The 18,143-nt window shown below is 36.1% G+C and overlaps 1 protein-coding gene across 1 annotated transcript; it reads right to left on the bottom strand.

Annotated features, from left to right (window-relative positions):
* Window positions 1-789: 789 nt before the first annotated feature.
* On the bottom strand, window positions 790-9,997 carry lyl1 (LYL1 basic helix-loop-helix family member). The gene is made up of 4 exons (XM_053498941.1): window positions 9,354-9,997; window positions 6,373-7,205; window positions 2,613-2,707; window positions 790-1,742 (listed from the first exon to the last, which is right to left on the bottom strand). Exons 2-4 carry the CDS (start codon window positions 6,933-6,935, stop codon window positions 1,150-1,152), a joined length of 1,251 nt encoding a protein of 416 aa, XP_053354916.1. The 5' UTR covers window positions 6,936-7,205; window positions 9,354-9,997; the 3' UTR covers window positions 790-1,149.
* Window positions 9,998-18,143: the final 8,146 nt, after the last annotated feature.

The following is an 18,143-nucleotide window of genomic DNA, read 5'->3' as shown; positions in this document are numbered from 1 at the left end:
GCTAGCTTGCTTATAACATGTAAATGTATGTTACATTCCTTTATAGACTATTAGATACATTTAAATGAAAGGTGAATTTTATTATATAGATTCTTAATTTTTGTTTACTATGATCCTCAGTACCAGAAAAAATGTGATTACAAAGTTTTCCAAAACATTCAAAAATATGATGCAAGATTTACTAACAGAAATGAAAGGAATTCATTATTACAGCTCAGCTAACCTACCACAAGTACTGCTAGATTATTTGGCAGGATTAGAAAAGCTTGGAATTTCCTTCCTTGTTTTTCATTTATTTAATTATTTTTTATTTCATCAGCTAGATAGGTGTTATTTTCTCTGGAAAACTTTAGCTTGCTAGCCTCACACTAGCTTGCTTGCTTGTACAGGACTATTTTCTCTGTAGAATGCTAGTTTGCCTGACCAGTTCGGGACAGTTTTCTTCAGAAAATGCTTACTTTGTGTTATGGTTTCTTACGGTTTTATTTCATTAGTCCAAACTGTGGGTAAATCATCTTTCTTTTTGCCGTTAGAACAGTTTTGAATAAATAAAAATGCTTTGGGTTTGGAGATTTTTTTTTCTAGATATCTGCCAGTTGCTAAATTTAAGACTGGCCTGATTATGACTTACATTTTCATCTCTTTGCTATGTAGGTTTATTAAAGACCTTCCAAATGCATCCACAAGTCTGGTTGGAAATCTACATCATTTTGCTTTTAATCTGCTGCTAATTAGACACAGAAATTCTATTTGTTTCTATTGTCTGTGGTACACAATAGTCCAAAGGTCTCCAAATAGACAATGTGTTTATTGTTCCTTTAAGGGAACCCATATAGAGATCTTCAAAGTGCCACAACTTTACAACAACAGTGTATGGGTCTAACATGATTACCACTCAAATGCTAACAATTAATCTGCACACAATGAAAGAATAAAAATATTGAGATGTCTCAATTTTAACACTGTTATAAAAGGAAGTAGCCAACATATAATAATAATAATAATAATAATAATAATACATCCACAAAAAAAACACACAAACACAAAAATTGGCACTGCATATACTATATATTTTGAACAGTTGTCCCAGTTGTGATCAATTGTGTCAGTTTTTTGCTACAATGTTTTAACATGTTGTCTCAGGTGATGTCACCGGTGGTATCCGCCTGCCATCACAGTCTGTATCTGTTCCTTCATCTTTTCCATCATCCCTTCCGTAACACTTGTTTTTAAAATCCTGGAATTCTGTAAGACTAACGTCTCTTCACTGTCCGTGTCCCCATAGCAACTGGAGCCAGGTGATGCGGTCAAAGCAATGACTGAATCAGTGGAGTCTCTGTTACGGTGGGAGGTGACTGAAGCCAGACGAACTGCAGGAAGTGGTAACGATATCTGAGATGACGAGGTGCTGTCTGACGGACACACTGGGTGCAAGATGTGACCACAGTCTCTGGTGCCATTGCCCAACATTTCGTTTGCAACTTTTATCTTGCTCTTGTCCTCTTCAGTGCTGTCCGTTAGGCTGTGTGCAGTATTGTCACTGGCCTGGTCATTCAGGAGCTTTACGAGAAAGTTGATGTACTTCATAGCAAGTCGAAGGATCTCATTCTTGCTCAGTTTCTTGTCTGGTGGGTGAGTGGGGATGAGCTTTCGGAGTTCAGAGAACGCACCATTTACATTCTGCTGACGCCAGCGCTCTCGGCTGTTAGTGAAAACGCGCCTGGCTAGCTTTTGAGGAGGACCTGAGAGAAAACCACAAACAATAACATTTGTCACATAACATCAAGAACAAATATGGCATACAAATTTTTTTTGTGTGCTAGCAATTTGTCTATTTGATCTTGTGATTTAAAGCGTTTAATGTATAACTTTAACAGTCTTCAGTGACAAAATATTGATTAGATTTTAGCCACCAATTTAATATTATGACCCGGCAGCAGGGCATACAGCAACCAGAGGTAAGAGCAGTGATAGTGAAACTGTACAAGTAAAGGGAACTACCAATCCATTGATTTTCCAAGAAAACAGTCTTGATTTTAAAGCTAGTGCTGATTCGGGGAAACAGAAAAACCTTTATAAGAACTAAGCCATGTTTCTACAAATTTAAGCACTGAACCCTGACGATGATGGATGAGTGATAGGACAAACTGACTTTCAGATATTGAAAATAATAAAGTTAACACTTGGCCAACAAACATCTTTGAAACTTATCATCATTACTAGCATACTCTTAATTTGCTTGAGGTTCAATTTCATAGTGAAAAAAGAATTGCCTGATTTTATGCCTTAGAATTAATTAAAAAAAAAATTAACTACCCTGACACTGTGCATTAAATAAGAAGTCTATATTAAGAATGGTTAGAACTTTAATGAACATAAGTTATTTCATTGAATTTCCATATTTTTCTAATGGATATCCCATGTCTTGAATCACTAAACTTCTGTGGCTTTATGCTTAACCATTAATGAAAACGTGAACATTACTCACATGAACAAGTTGACTAGATTATAGCTTAATGAGGTTGCCCTTTCCTTTACTATTAGGGCAACACAAAATTAATGATTGTACTTCTTTAACCCCTGGTGGGAAACAGTGAAATGTTTCAACTTACAGTCAGTGAGATCCAATTCAAAGTGCGATGATGGCCTTCTCTTAATACGATTATTGCTGAAGAAACCATAAGTACTGGAGGGACTAAGGTAAGAGCTGCAAGAGAAAAGCAGAATAAATGAAAACCAACCAACCAACCAACCAAAAAAAAAATATATATATATATATATATACATATTTCATTTGGAAACAACTGTGTTTTAAAGTCAGTCATGAATGTGGCCATTTTTAGTCTTGCAATCTGGTCAGAAGAAACAAAATACAGGCTTTAGAGGCAAATTACACATTTTAACTCCCGTTTCATAGAGGGGAAAGAAATCCATAAAAAGCAATTATCTAGGGTTTGATGTGTCCCTGTGTGAGTTCCTGTCTTTTAATTAAAAAGATGTGACCAGTCAAGGCCTGACTTCATTACATCTGTACATTGAATGATTGAGAAAGTCGATGTAGATCTTTACCTGTTCCAGACACAGGATCATGCAACAGTTTGTGAAATTTAGTCTGCTTGTTAGAGTTGAACATTTTGCACGTATCTGTTTTCCTTAAAATGATTTGAGGAACTTGACCTCATTGTGACCGCTTAGCATGGCTATAGTGAAGACTAAATGCACGTAAACTGCATTTCTGGAACGGCTTCTCAGCAGCCCGGCTACTCAGCTCGTTTTAGCAGATCTAATCGTAGTGTATTCTATGTTGTGCTGCTAACTCTGCAACACCTGTCTACTGTGACTTTATGGATATATGAAGATTTGTGAAACGTGGAAATGAAACGAAGCTTTCTCCTGCCAATGGCAAAAAAATTATGAACATAAAGTGAAAAAAAACAAACATAAAATTGTATGGTTACTATTCTTTCATATTATTATATAATAGCCAGGTAGTACCTGGGGTAGCCAGGTAGTGATGTGTGTTATAGTTTTTTAATATTAATTTTTTTCTCTTTAAAATGAATGGTGGATTGTTCTCTCTTTGAATGGTTGTTTGATTTTAAAATCTTCCATGCTGTCTTTCATTGTTTTATACTTTTAATAGTGATTAATAAACCCCATGGACTTCAAATATACTTATTCCTCTCATGCTGTTGTTTAACAATGAATTTCAGCTTCAAGTCACATTTCTTTAAGAATTATATTTTATTTTTACCACACCTTTTTTACCACTACAGCCCTGTCACTGAGGATGTAGAGATACAGAGATTCATCTTGTTGGTTTCATTCACTATTTAAACATGCAATTGTCCAGTAAAAAAATCTTAAGACGTTTCAGATACATTTTATGGCATTTCATGGGATCAATTATTATGCGTATAAACTTATTTTTTTCTAGTAACAAATCCTAATTAACTTTATCAATAATTGTGAAAAAAAGAATGTTTAAAATAGATTCAAAAAATTTAATTCCCTTAAACATCCCGAAATAAAAAGGAGAAAGTGTGATTTCTTCACACAGTAAAATTTACACCTTAATAAAGTTATTGCACAATGATGCTTATCTGCTCATCATGGTTATAAAGAGGGTTTTTTATAGCGTTATCATAGCTTACTGTAACCTTAAACAAATCTGATAATTTACCTCCGAACTTTTTAATCAGCAAGGCATTTCTACTAATGCCAATTTTTCCTCACCACTACAAAGTTCGGCATAAAAATACAGGATCAGCAGCTTTTGAAAAACTCAAATCAGCCCAACAAGTTACAGGAACCAACACTTTACAGCTTTTTCCATGTTTAGTGAAGTTCTTTATCTGTGTCCACACAATTTAATAGATTAGCATTACTGTCACAAGATTGGCTGATTTATAAAATTACATTATTGTGCAGGTCTACAGGTGTTCCAAAGTCATGTGGAGAATGTGTGTAAGTGTGGTACTTTATTTTAGACTGCATATAGGACACAAGGGCACTTTGTGCCTCCTACAGCATTTGTGCCTCCTAGGTAGAAAGTGCAAAGTAAGTTGTAATGAAACAGGAACTTTGCATGATGGCCTGCACACTTCTCTTGCACAATGTAGAAATTGTATAATAGAATTTCAGTATTTACATGACAGTAGCAGAAAGATGTTTGTAGAATGGCACTGCACAGGAACCAAAGAGGGCAGACAGAAGCTTGTGCAATATGTCATGAGTTGCTGTTGAAATAATCGGTCGCTGTTTTTTCCTCCTAATTTCCCAAAACCATTGTAAGCACAAAGTTCTTTTCTTTACAGGAACATCATTCTGAATGCTGAAAATCAAATGTCTAATGTGTTCCTGTCCTGTGTATTAGGTCAATAAATAAGGCTTTATCAATAACCTTTTAAATGAAGCCACTTGAACTCGATTGTAACAAACGACCAGAATGCAGTTTTGTCACTTTGGCTAGCAGCAGTACTAATATACTATAGTTGGAGAAATGTAAATGAGAAGTAGGGGCAGGTTTGCACTAAACAAATTAAATAATGCAATATAATCAACTTAGGAATTAATTCAGTCCACAGTAGCAATAACCATGATCTTCATGGGGATATGACTATGATGCTCATTGCTAATATTTTACCAACAGCTGGTTTAGACTTATATGTACAACAGTGATAAAAAGAACTGATGGGTCAACATCTTTAAATTAAGGGCAGAATTTTCACTCCAGTAAAAAAAATATAGGTTGAAAATAAATAAATAAATAAATTAATAAATATGATAAATAATAACAAATTATAATTAAGTTCTTTAAACATATGACGCAATGTGGTAGGAGCAAATTATTTAACAAAATCTGAAAAACTGTAACATCAACTCAAGATATTTATAAAAACGTGATACATACAAAATCGTAATACAAATGGAATCAGCAGTCGAGTATCGTGATAATATTGTATCGGGTGATCCCTGCAAATTCCCATCCTTCATGTCTATGTGTGTATGTACACTCACATTTTACTTTAAATATGCTAGTCTCAACAGTCATTTCTATTAAGCTTATTTTATATTAGTAATCGATAAGTTATGAATTTTAATAACTTATGCACACAATTGTTTTTTTTTTCAAAAATGATTCCAATAACTTAATGTACATATTCTCTATACTTCTAACGAAGCAATATACAAACCTAATGTTATTAATTTTAATAAAACTGGACTATTAACTTTTTAACTATTCAAAACACCTCTTGAGTCCAGATTTATTAAGTTGTTTATGCCCGTTTCTAAGCATTGTGTGGGAAAAATCTTAAATGCAAACGCATGATAAAAGATGAATAAGTGGAACTATCTTGTAAAAAGTGGAAAGTTGGTGAAAACGGAGTGGAGAAACTGATTGCTGATTGTGAAATTTTGCGTTGACAAGTTTTGTTTTTAATCGCATCCCAAAACTCCATTAATAAGAGTGATTATAGTTTTTATATTAAAATCAATTATTTGTTGGTGCATTATAACATACTGTAAGTCTATAAGCAAAATAGGGAGAAAAGAAAATATTTCGCGGTTTTAAGACTATAACTTTATACTGAAATAAAGATTTAAGGATTAAGATAACGGATATGCTTTAGCTCTCAGAACACAGAATATGGCATGTAGTATCAGTGTCTCCTAATTATTATTGGCGTACTACACTAGTGGTATGATCAACATCAACTCCTGATTATAAAGCTTACATTAAAGGTTATATAGTCAATACGTGATGGTAAATGTAAAACTGGAATGACTAGTCAATTACATTTGGGTCATGTGAAATTATGGTATATAATATAAGAGGTTATCTAAAAGTATAGTGTTGTAAGCTCTTACCTGTTGAGTAATGGATGTCCAGACAGGTACTGGTGAGTCAGTAGACCTCTAGGTGTAGGCACTGTGGCCATTGGCCCCCCAGAGAGAGCGGCTAGCTGTGCCAATCGGAGCTCCCCTGGTCCATGTGCCAATGTGGGTATGGGGTGGAGGGCGGTGAGCTGAGCAGCAGGCATGGGGATCGGGGGCAGAGGGGGTTTACTGTGAGCCAGACTGATTACAGGGATGTTAGGGGGCAGTGGAGCAGGGGACGTAGAAGGAGGAGAGGAGAGGACGATGGTAGAAGAGGAACTTGATGTGGATGTTGAAGTGGAAATGGAAGAGACACTTGTGTTTGGGGGTGAGGTAGCAGGCTCAGGTTCCGTCACTTTTTCCTCTCTATCAGCCTTCTCAGTAAGTTGCGGTGTAACAGGGCTGGTGTTTGTGCTGATGCCGCTCTCTGCACCATTAGCTTCGTTGGCTGCAGGGCTGCTGGTGCACGGAGAGTGAGTGTGTGGAGGAGTTAAGGGATCAGTCATTGACAGAGCAGGGGTGGGGGATACAGTGGGCTCCAGCTTCTCCATCATGGTCTTCTTCTTACTGTCTTAGAGCTCTAAGTTTTTTGTTGTTGTTGTTGTCACACACTCTAAAGTGTTACTCGTGTTTTCGTCTTGGCTTGTGTGGATCAGTGAATGTTGATGACATTTCTCATAAGCTTTGCTTATCCTTCTGTGCAAATGCTTAGCCAGATGCTTCAGTCAAGCAGCCTGTGATGTACAAGTCTGCAGATCCCTTGTCGCCAGTCTCGCCAAGGTGCATTTAGTTTTGTTTTCAGTTCAAACACCACTCAGGGGGGTCTAGATAAAAGCAAAAGATTATAAGAAGTTGCAGAGACCGTGGTTTGTCATTTATGACCCTCAGGTGTATAGACATTGGTCTGTGGGTTCATTTTCATAGATCATCACTATCTAGTACTATTGTTACATTTAAATTCATACTACAGATCAAACACTATCACTAATGATTACTAGGCAAATCTGGCTTATTAAGTATGGTATAATTAAATATCCATCTCTTCTGTAATAAGCTATAAATATGCTTATAAAATGAATACATTATTAAAATCTATGAAATGCCATAATCATAAGTAGACAAAATCTTATTTTATACTAAAATTTTGATTAGTGCAGTTTAAGTATATGTAATCATGTGTCTTGACTACTCACATACAATGGACATGAATCCACCTTTACATTAGCATACACTATATACATGTATAGAAATTGCAATTTGTAATAAAGCTAGACATTTCACAGAATTAAGTGTCTAAATATGTCATTTGTGCTGAAATCAGGAACAACAAAAACAACAAAAAACTATAAGCTGGCAAGACTATATATATTTTGTAACTAAAGTTTATATACAGTAAATAGGCTATAATTTCATTTTGTGTTCATATATAAACTAATATATATATATTTTTTACACAGAAAGGCTCACTGGATGCAAAACATACTACTACTAATAATATGTGAACGTACAAAGCTCATTTGTTATATTATCTTTAATATTTAAGTCTTACATGCATGCTTAAACAAGTCATGTACAGTAACAAGAGTAATACTTTATAAAGTGGAAATTAAACAAGTGCACCCCTTTTCTGTCACAACATTTCCAAATTTTGACAAATCAAGGGACAAGCTATTTTTTCGGATACATTAATGCGTAATGAGTTCAATTTAAGACTATTCTATGGGAGAATACTCTATACTCCAATGAGAGAACAAGGCATCACAATTAAATCAAGCCAAAGTGAGTTGTTCACTTGAGGCACAAGTGAAAAATAAAACAAGTTGTCGTTGATGACATCTGTTTAAGGCAGAATAAATATGCGAGGACAGATAAATTCACTCGGCCTTGAATGATTCATGATTTGCTTTTGCAATCTAGATCCTTCCCCTTTTTTTTCCTCCCTTGTCCTCTTTCTCAGATGCCTACTTCCATTCACCGAGTGTGTTTCCCCTTTCTGTTTAAGCATATAAATATATTCCTTAACGCATAATGCATGAAAAAAGTAAATGTGCGTTCAAGGAAAATCACCAAGTATACGTGTTCGTCATGTTCATACTCGGAATAAATGTTCAAACCATTTACATTAGGCAATGGATCTGCATGTCCGTATGTTTACTTACTTTTCCTATGTTATAATTTTGCTAATTATTATAGAATCTTACACTGAATTACTTTTGAATGCTATTTTAAGGCTTGATATAAATACATTAATTTACTTTATATCAGGACACTCATGATAAAAAACGGTCATAACTGATTAATCTTCTGACACATACAGAGTTAAGAAATATTTATTACTGAGAGTCTATTAATAGTAAAAATAAATTTCTTAATGTTTTGGGTTGATGTATTGTTCGAATACTGTATAGATTCTGCTTGTGTATATTAATAAAGGAAAATTAATAATATAAAGGAGTGTGTAGTTTACTATGCTTCAAGTATACATTTCTAATAATTAAATGAAATAAATGAAATAAGTATTAAAGATAGCTATGTTTACTATTATTATTATTATTATTATTATTATTATTATGACACTGATATATATATATATATAGTAATGTTACATAAGAAATATGTAAAACTGCAGAAAAAGCCCAACAACTAAAAAGTAATAATTGCTGTAATAATCACCTTATTTCTTCCATTTAAACCTTATAAGACGTGTTTTAAAACATCTCTAAAGCTTGAACACCCTGTAGTCACTAATAAACGGGCAGCTCGGCATTGACTTGCCTGTTAATGTAATAAATATGGTCAATGCAATATCCAGTTAGTATTTTAGGTTGGCACGCATAAATATATATCTATGAAGTTGTTCAACAAACAAAATTAATAAAATAGTTTGGTTCTACAGCGACCTAACAACAGAGCAATGTCGAGAAAGTCAACTTCCTTAATAGCCTCATTGAAAGCTTCCTTAAGGTACTTACCATGTTTGTGGATAGAATGTTGATCACACCAACACACTCAGTCGTGTTAGACTCCCCACTATTGGTGTGTGTGCTCATGTCCTCGAGCGCCTGTCTTCTGGGCAACAAACTCAACGTCCTATTCCATCACGCCTTCCATTCCCTCCTCACTAACTCTCTCTCTCTCTCTCTCTCTCTCTTAGTTTCTAAGTTCACCTTCCTGTCCTTAAAGCAAAAATGAAATTGTGCTAAAATGAGTGTTGACATAAATGACCGGTGTCACATCAGTGACAAGGAAGCAATCAACCAAGAAACATTAAACTGGTTAAGGTTCTGTGGGTTCTGGTTTGTCACCGAGAACCTAATGCGTGAATGCAGGTGATGGCTTTAGCTTTCAGTCACTCTCCCCTCACTCTCTCTGTTTCTCTTTCTCTCTCTTTCTCTCTCTTTCCTTTCTCTTCCTTTACCTTACCCACTAATCCCACAGCATACATAGTGCTCCAGTTGGTTTCCATTGGATGGAAATGTATTGGACTTTAAAGAAAAAAGGAGAGAAATAAAGAGAGAGAGAGGGAGAGAGAGATTGATGGGAGAGAGAGAGAGAGAGACATACACCGACAGAGAGAGAGAGAAGGGAGGGAGAGAGGGAACAGTTTTCCGCTCTCTGCTGGACAGGAGGATGTACTTATACAATATGGTGAGTGCTGATAAGGGACTCAAAAACCGCCTGTGGACCTTAGATAAGGAAACGTGCCCCCCCTGTCCTACATCCCCCCCCCCCCCACCCCCCACCACACACACACACACACACACACACACACGCACAAACACATACACACACACACCTCTCCCTGGTCAGTTTTGGACTCCAGAGGTTCTTGGATCACAGCTAGTAGGAAGCTGGCTTTACATCACAATTGAATAACAGTGAAGATGGCTGCACACACACACACACACACACACACACACACACACACACACACATTAATGATTATAATTATTTATACATCTCCATGCATAATTAAAAAAAAACAGACTTTAATTTAATTTATTAATATGAATTGTCAGGGAATCTCCAGGTTAATTTTTTAACATGTCTTTAAAGCTGGTGCTGAATTATTTCACTGCAATCAAACCTAAACCACAGCCCTAAAATGACCTCTTTACTAACCTTAAAAAAAACTTGTTGAGGCACATAAATGATAGTTTTCTGAAGCCATTCTACCTGCAATCATTTTCATAAATGAAACTGCCTGTTATACTGTACGTCTCTATGTAGATGGAGAACCTACGGTCAACCAGCAGAAGACCGTTCCCTCCACATATTAAGGCTGCATTACATTTCTAACCTTATTTATTATTATTTATTATTTCAAACGTGTACATTTGAACATTTTAGCATGATTTGATATTATTGTCTGTTACTCGAGGACCAGCTTTTACATATTTCTGTTCTTCTGCTGCTTCTATAACACCTGTGGTTCCAGCTGAGTGCACACTGCAGCGCACTGGCTTCACATCTCTGTGGATTTGCCTATGTGTTAAATTAAGCCTATGAGAGTGTCTCAAAGTGCAATCCCATTGAGAGATGCATTTCTCCATTTCTAAATATAACCCGCTCTAGGCGTATAATAGACTTTCTAACGCCCAGGTCAGACCAGCAGCCCGCCCGCAGGGTTTCAATAGACCTTTGCATGCGTATAGTCTACAATTCACAAGGGACCAAGCAGCAACACCTGGAGGAAACTGATTCTAATTATAAGGTCAGATGAAGCTTAGATACACTTAATGATTCTTATACCAGATATATATATATATATATATACTTATATTCAGTACTATTATTTTGTTGTAGGCCTCACACATCTCAATTTAAAGAAAGGTTAAGGTGCAGTTTTATTACCTGCACATCAGGTGATGTTTGTAACCATAGCCCATTTCACATGTACTGTACAGTGCATCTAAAAAAGTTAATATTTTAATATTTTTTATTTAAAAAAAAACTAAAAGCCTCATATTCTATATTCACTCTTTACTACATGTGAAGTGAAATAATTTTTTATTTTAAAGTTCAACTGAGACTCATATGAAGCTCCTGCAGTTTTACTTAGATACATCTTTTTTTAGGCAAAAACTGAGCTAATGCTAACCAGCAAAAGTCATATGACTATTTCCAGGGGAAAGAATAGAGTTACATTTCAATAGTAAATACACCAAAAAACAACTTTGAAAGATACCACCTTGATTTAGCTCATTGGGACTGCAGAAGATTTAGAAGAGTCTCAGCTAAACGTTGAATACATTTTTGCATGGAATAAGGGTTGTGGAATTACTTACTCCAATTACCTACATTGTGCTCACGTTCCAGGTGACAAACTTTAGGATCAGTGTGCAGAGCAGAAATATTTATAACAACCAAGAAGATAAGACTAGTAAAGCACTCAAAGCAGGAAATAAAAATGGCTGGACTACAAGCCTGGCAGAGGCTCAACATGGGATGATACCCAGCATCAGGCTGGCAAAAAGAGATCAGGTTATAACAAACAAACACAAACAGCAGCTTGGTGCGGAATTGTATTATATTATTGTAATTATATTGAATAATGGGCATTCACCTGATTCTGGAGGTTTCTATGATTTAATAATAGTAATTTATGTAAAACAAGTGTCAAATTCTCAAATCCGATAGGTCAGACGGATTTGCATGGTTGGTGCTGACATAAAATGAGACAGGGCTAGGTTTCTAGAGGTTAAGCAGGTGGATTTAACACCATTTGACTAATTTTATACTTCTTAACTTGACATCCCATTCCCACCATTCAGTGGGAATCTACAGTGACTCATAGGGTTCAACTAGAGTTAGCTTTGGCAAGGAACCGTCATGACATCGCTTTCCATCACACTCAGACATCGCCCACTTGAAAGCCCAACTCTAACTTGAAAGAATTCAGCTCACACTGATTTCTGAAAGTGGAAAATAGTACCTTCACGGTCCTGTTTTTCTTTCTAATGAGCGTTAATTAGCATTTGCATCCGAGCTAGCAAGCTTTACATACTGTGCATTTCACTGCATATGTGATTTGCTTGGATAAGATTGATCAGTGTTGGTATTCATATTTGAATTTTTCCTGTCATTTAATTTCAAAAGCATACCATGTTATTATATATATATTGAATGACCAGGTTATCACATCTGTGGAGTTTTTTTCCCCCTGATTGCACAGACATATTTCAGGACAACAATGCAAAGATTCACCTGGCTCAAATTCTGAAAGAGTGGTTCTAAGAGCATAAAAAATTATTTTCACATATAAGTTTAGAGTCCTGACCTTAACCCATTAAATTTACAGCATATGGCAGACGACCCTCATCAAGGGCAACTTACATTCTCTCTCATCATATGTCCGAGTAGTTGGGGTTTAAGGCTCTTGCTCAAGGGCCCAACTGTGGTGACATGGTGGTGCTAGGGTTTGAACCTAGAACCTTGCGATCAGTTATCCAACATCTTAACCACTAACCTACACCTGAATAAATGAGTCTGTTAAGCTGCTTTGCAACAATGACCATTGTTAAAAGCTCTATATAAATAAAATATATATATAAAAAGTAAATGTTAGGTTGCATAAGTTTGTCGAACAAATGCCACGGCAAATGTGTTATTGTATTCAAAGCTAAATGTGGTCCACTGAAATAGTGTGTAACTTTTTCTTGCCAAAACAGCGTATCTTGCTGATCTGGGGTGCGTTTCCCAAAAGCATCGTTAGCCAACTATGGTCGCAAGTTCCGTCGTTACCAACATAGTTCAACAATTCGGTGTTTCTCGAAACCATAGTTCAAGCGAACATTCGCAAACAGCGTCGCAAACTTACGTGGTTGGAACTACAGCCTTCGACCTGTGGTTAGAAGCATAGTTCCCTGCCGCGGCTGGGTGTGTTCTATTCACAGTTCACGACCCTACGCTCTATAAGTTTCTAAATATTTTCCCAACCACTTTGAGCGATTTGGAAAACTTAATGTTTTGGTGCTTAGATATTAGGTTATTCATTTTTCGGTTATTTTAATTACAAATTCACTTTGAAACGATATAACAGCGATATCATCGCAATTATTCTCCCTTCGAAGTGCCCTATGAAAGCATTATTTATGTTCCGGTTGGAACACAGCCTTCGTTTCGTTTGTGCGAAGAAAAGGTGAGTTTTTAAGTGAGTTTTTTTGTTGTGCTCTCAGAAGTAGAATATGGACTATTCATAGGTTAAAAAAAATAAAAATTATATATATATATATATCCTCATCAGAAGTGTCATCTTCCTCATTCACAGCAGCACCAGAAAGACCCCCTCTTCCTTATCAAAAAGCGGGACATTTTCCTTGACTGCAATGTTGTGGACAATTGCAGTAACTATTACATAGCAGCTTTTGGAGGGGTTCAGTTTCAGGCCACCACTGGACTTGCTTGTTTGGTCACACTTGCAAAGTCCCTCCACTTGTTTCTGACTTCCTCTGGGCTTCTCTCATACCCATTTCCAGAAGCATTCATTTTTTTTGTGCGATTTCATTCCATGTTTTTTTTCCAGAATTTGTAACTGTGTTTTTTAATTTGGAGAAAAGCAAGATTTGATTGTTTCCCACCTCCTCCAAAAGAACTTCAAGCTCTTTTGTAGTAAATTGTGGTTTCCGTGTAATTTTTTCAGATCAACTCTCATTAAAACATGGCTTTATGTAAAGGGACTTATATAGGAAATGATCTTGAGCAAAATAGGTAACAGGTGTTCACAACACAATCCCAGCATTTTCAAAACCTATAATTTATTTTTATTTTAATTGTACTTATGTATCAATACCAAATAAAAATGAGTTCAAATGAAATATAAATAAAAGTTATAGACTTTGTTATTCTAAAAGAGCACATTTAAACTGTGTATGCCTATATATGTTTTATTGTACAAATAATGAATGTTGCGTTCGTGACATTATTACACCACTTCTACGTAACGTCATTGCGAAAGCGCATTGAATGGGAGCCGAAGAGAGAGAAAAAACACTTAACAGTAGGGGGCGATATGTGCCTATGGCACTACTCCGCCATAGTATCGAAGAAGAAGAAGAACGACAGATTAAACCAACATAGTTCTAACGGTGGAAGTGCGACACAGGTACTATGGTGTTGGGAAACACTTGTGACTAGTTAGTTATTTTCTTCAACGTTGCATCGTACAACGGTGGTTAATTAAAGAGCTACATCGTTGTACGGGAAACGCACCCCTGGGCTGTTTCTGTTTTTAGCCATATTTTTTTCTTTCAGGATAAAAAGGTGGAATAAAAGTGTATAAGGGTGTGTAAACAGGAAGTTACCATAATACACATGATAAAACAAAAACTAGAAGCTACAGGAATCAAGTTTCATAAATAAGGTTTCATGTAAAACATGTAAGGTTTCATGTATGAACCCTTCAAAAAACGGTACCATATAGAGTTCTAAGATACACTGTCTGGCCAAAAAAAGATGCACACTCTAAGATTTCCTTCTGTCACCGTTAGCTTTGATTACAGCACACAATGTGATGTCTAGTTCATAAGTGAAAATGATTCCTAATGCTCATAAAACCATTCTATCACAATCTTACCTGAAATATGTCTGTGCTATCATGGAAGAAAAACTACTCTGATGTGATAACCTGGTCATTCAGTACATTTAAGTCATCAGATGACTTAATTTCTTTTTTTAAAATCTCTCTAGTTGTTTGCTTTGCTTGATGCAACCCAATAATTTGACTCTTCTGAAATGGTGACTTTTTTTTTCGCCAGGCTGTGTATAACTACATTCTACTGAAGTATGTAATAAGGAGTCTCTATCTACTTAACAAAATCAATGTGAAGGTTCATATACACACTACCTTTTTTATTGCACTTAAATTTTCTCTCAGACACACACACACACACACACACACACACACACACACATCTCCATGGACACATTTCCTGCAGCCCATGTAAACACTATTGTGAGTTGTTTTGTGATAGTGATCAGAGAGACTAATTGTTTAGGGCAATGAGTGCCGTCTATTTCATAGGGAAAGTGACAAACACTGCAGCATGCCAGCACAGAAAAGTGTGTGTGTGCACGTGCATCATAGCATGTGTGTTATCAGGGTCAGATATTAAAAAGCAGCAGTTGATTATTCAGGTCAGTCTTTCCATTTGTACTGAGTCCAAATAGCGTGTTTACAGTTGGAAATTTTATGAGATACAGTGTCCAGTTCTAGCTGCAGTTTTTAATGGGAAGCCTTTTATAAAACAAACCCTTAAAATATTGGTTTAACAATATAAAGAATGATGTAGTGCGCTATTGCGTTTCTCAGCCTTGACATTTCACCAGAATTTTATCACTTACCAGATATTATACAGACATCAAGAGGGGTTTTCCCAGGATTCCAAAGGAAATTCTTACTCTGGAGACGTTGAGATGTCAAGGCATGTTAACAACAAATGTGTCAATGGTTTCATTTTTTATTTTGTAAAAGAAATTTTCCCTTCAAGACCCAGACAATGCAACAGGACGGCCAAAAAAAATTAACTTCGGAAAGTTGGATGCTTGGCAGGTTTTGATCTCCTGTCTTAGTAATTAGGATTTAAAAAAAAAAAATAGTTAGATTAACTGCCTAATAAGTCAATACTTGGAACCCTGACAAGGCATTTACATTTTACCTTCATTACTTTCCTAAAAGCAACAACCGTTTCTGTGAGTTTATGCGGCTTAAAGGAAGGACCTTCCAACATTTTCCAAATGTCTGTTGTACGAAGTTCTCAGGTGGAGTTGTTATCATGAATTTCCTCTCATTTCTCTGGTTTCTTCCCACCTAAAAAACATGCATGCAGGAAAAGTATGACTCCTAATTGCTTGTACATATGCATGGTTGCGTGTATTGTGTGCTATGCCGGACTGGCATCTCAATTATGTTGTATTCCTGTCTCACACCCAATGTTCCCACAATAGATACTGGAGCCATCACAACCCTCAACTGGATGGCTTCTGTAGATGAATGAGGGTATTCAGGTATGACAGAGTGTTAAAGCATGTGTTAGATATTTGAAAAACTTTGATTTGAGACTTTACTTCATAAGAAAAAATACAAGGAATATTGCAATTGGAAGAATTTAAGAACTCTTCTAGCTTTAAAAGTGTTTGCTTATTTATCCAAACAGCGGAATCTTTAATTTGCAATGAAATCCAGATTATACTATATATGATCTGGATTTAATTGCAGAGTAAAGATACAGCTCAAATTGAGGAAAAGGTTAATGCTAATTCCGATAGACAGGTCACAAAACACACATTACTGTTTTGGTGGCCAAAGGGGACCTACCCAATATTAGGCAGGTGGTCATAATGTTATGGCTGATAAGTATATAAATTTCTATATATTTTCGTGAGAATCTTTACATCAATTTGTTTTATTTTAAGATATGGTTAACATTGCAGGTTGTTTTATGAATTTGTTTTGTACTGTTATATGATACTATTTTATACAAACAAAGAAAGATTATTTTGCATTGTTAAAAATAAAAGGTACCTTTTCAGTCAGTTTTTTACCCATTCCAAGACAGTATGCTGAGTATACAATAACTTTACACCATATGAAGAAACATATGTTGAACAAAGTAGTGTTTAAAAAAAAATAGTAATAAAGTAATAAAAAAAATATTTTTAACCAGCTACAAGGAATTGTGAAAAAAAATTAGGATTCAGGTAATAGATCCTGTTGATTGGGATGATGGCCTGAAGTCATATTTGCCCTTTGCCTTTGACCTAAGAGGAACAAGCTAAAAAAAGCCTTAGGTTTATATGTAGAATGTTCTTTAGTCATAATTTGTGTGTAAATGCTTTCAGTGGCCAAACCCAAATTCCTATCACAAACAGAAATTTCAGTAACACTGAGTTGTTCATTCACTCACTCATTGTCTATACTGTTTTATCCTGTGTGCAGTGTTGCGTGGGGCCTGGAACCTCTCCCAGGACACCTAGGGCACAAGATGGGGTGCCAATCCATTACAGGGCACACACACGCTCATTTACTCATTATGTGCTTTTTGGAAACATCAATCAGTCTAATCTACATGTCTTTGGACTGAGGGAGAAAACTGGATCACCCAGAGGGAACCAAGCATGGGGAGAACACAGAAAACGGAGGTGGGAATCGAACCTGGACGTGCAAAGCAACAGTGCTAACCACTAAGCCACTGTACAGCCTTGTTGAGTTATGTTGAGTAGTGTAATTTGACAGCTCATTGACATTTCCTGACACCTCCAAACATTTACAGGCAAAATTTCGAAAGGCAAAACTCACAGAGAAATCTCAGAAAATAAGGATATTATGAATGATCGAGTAGCAGTCTAACACAATCCCACTTTCTCAAGGTGTAATTGTTGGGAATTTCTCTGATTTTTTTTACAGTTTCTGTAGAAAATCAGCCCTTCTTCTAGTGCTCATGTCCCAAAAGAAAAGATTCATTTATATATATATATATATATATATATATATATATATATATATATATATATATATATTGGGGACAGCTGTTTCCTCTCCATGCTTCCTGCTCTAGCTGTGGGGGAGAAAGCAGGGGAAGAGGTGTAGTGGAGGGCCGTTGGCGAGGCCGGCGTCCATTTCCAAACAGGATATTTCAGCCACAGTCACAGGTGTGAGCTTACAAACGCTCATAATTCACAAGTGATTTCTTAATACGTGACATTGAGGGGCCCATACTTCCAATTAGGTGTACGTGGCAGCAGGGGGGCGGGGGTGGTAGAGG

This window comes from Clarias gariepinus, chromosome 6 (assembly GCF_024256425.1).
Source record: "Clarias gariepinus isolate MV-2021 ecotype Netherlands chromosome 6, CGAR_prim_01v2, whole genome shotgun sequence".
In the NCBI taxonomy this organism is placed as follows: Eukaryota; Metazoa; Chordata; class Actinopteri; order Siluriformes; family Clariidae; genus Clarias; species Clarias gariepinus.
The sequence above is the reverse complement of the archived record's forward strand: the minus strand, read 5'-3'. Positions and strand labels throughout refer to the sequence as shown.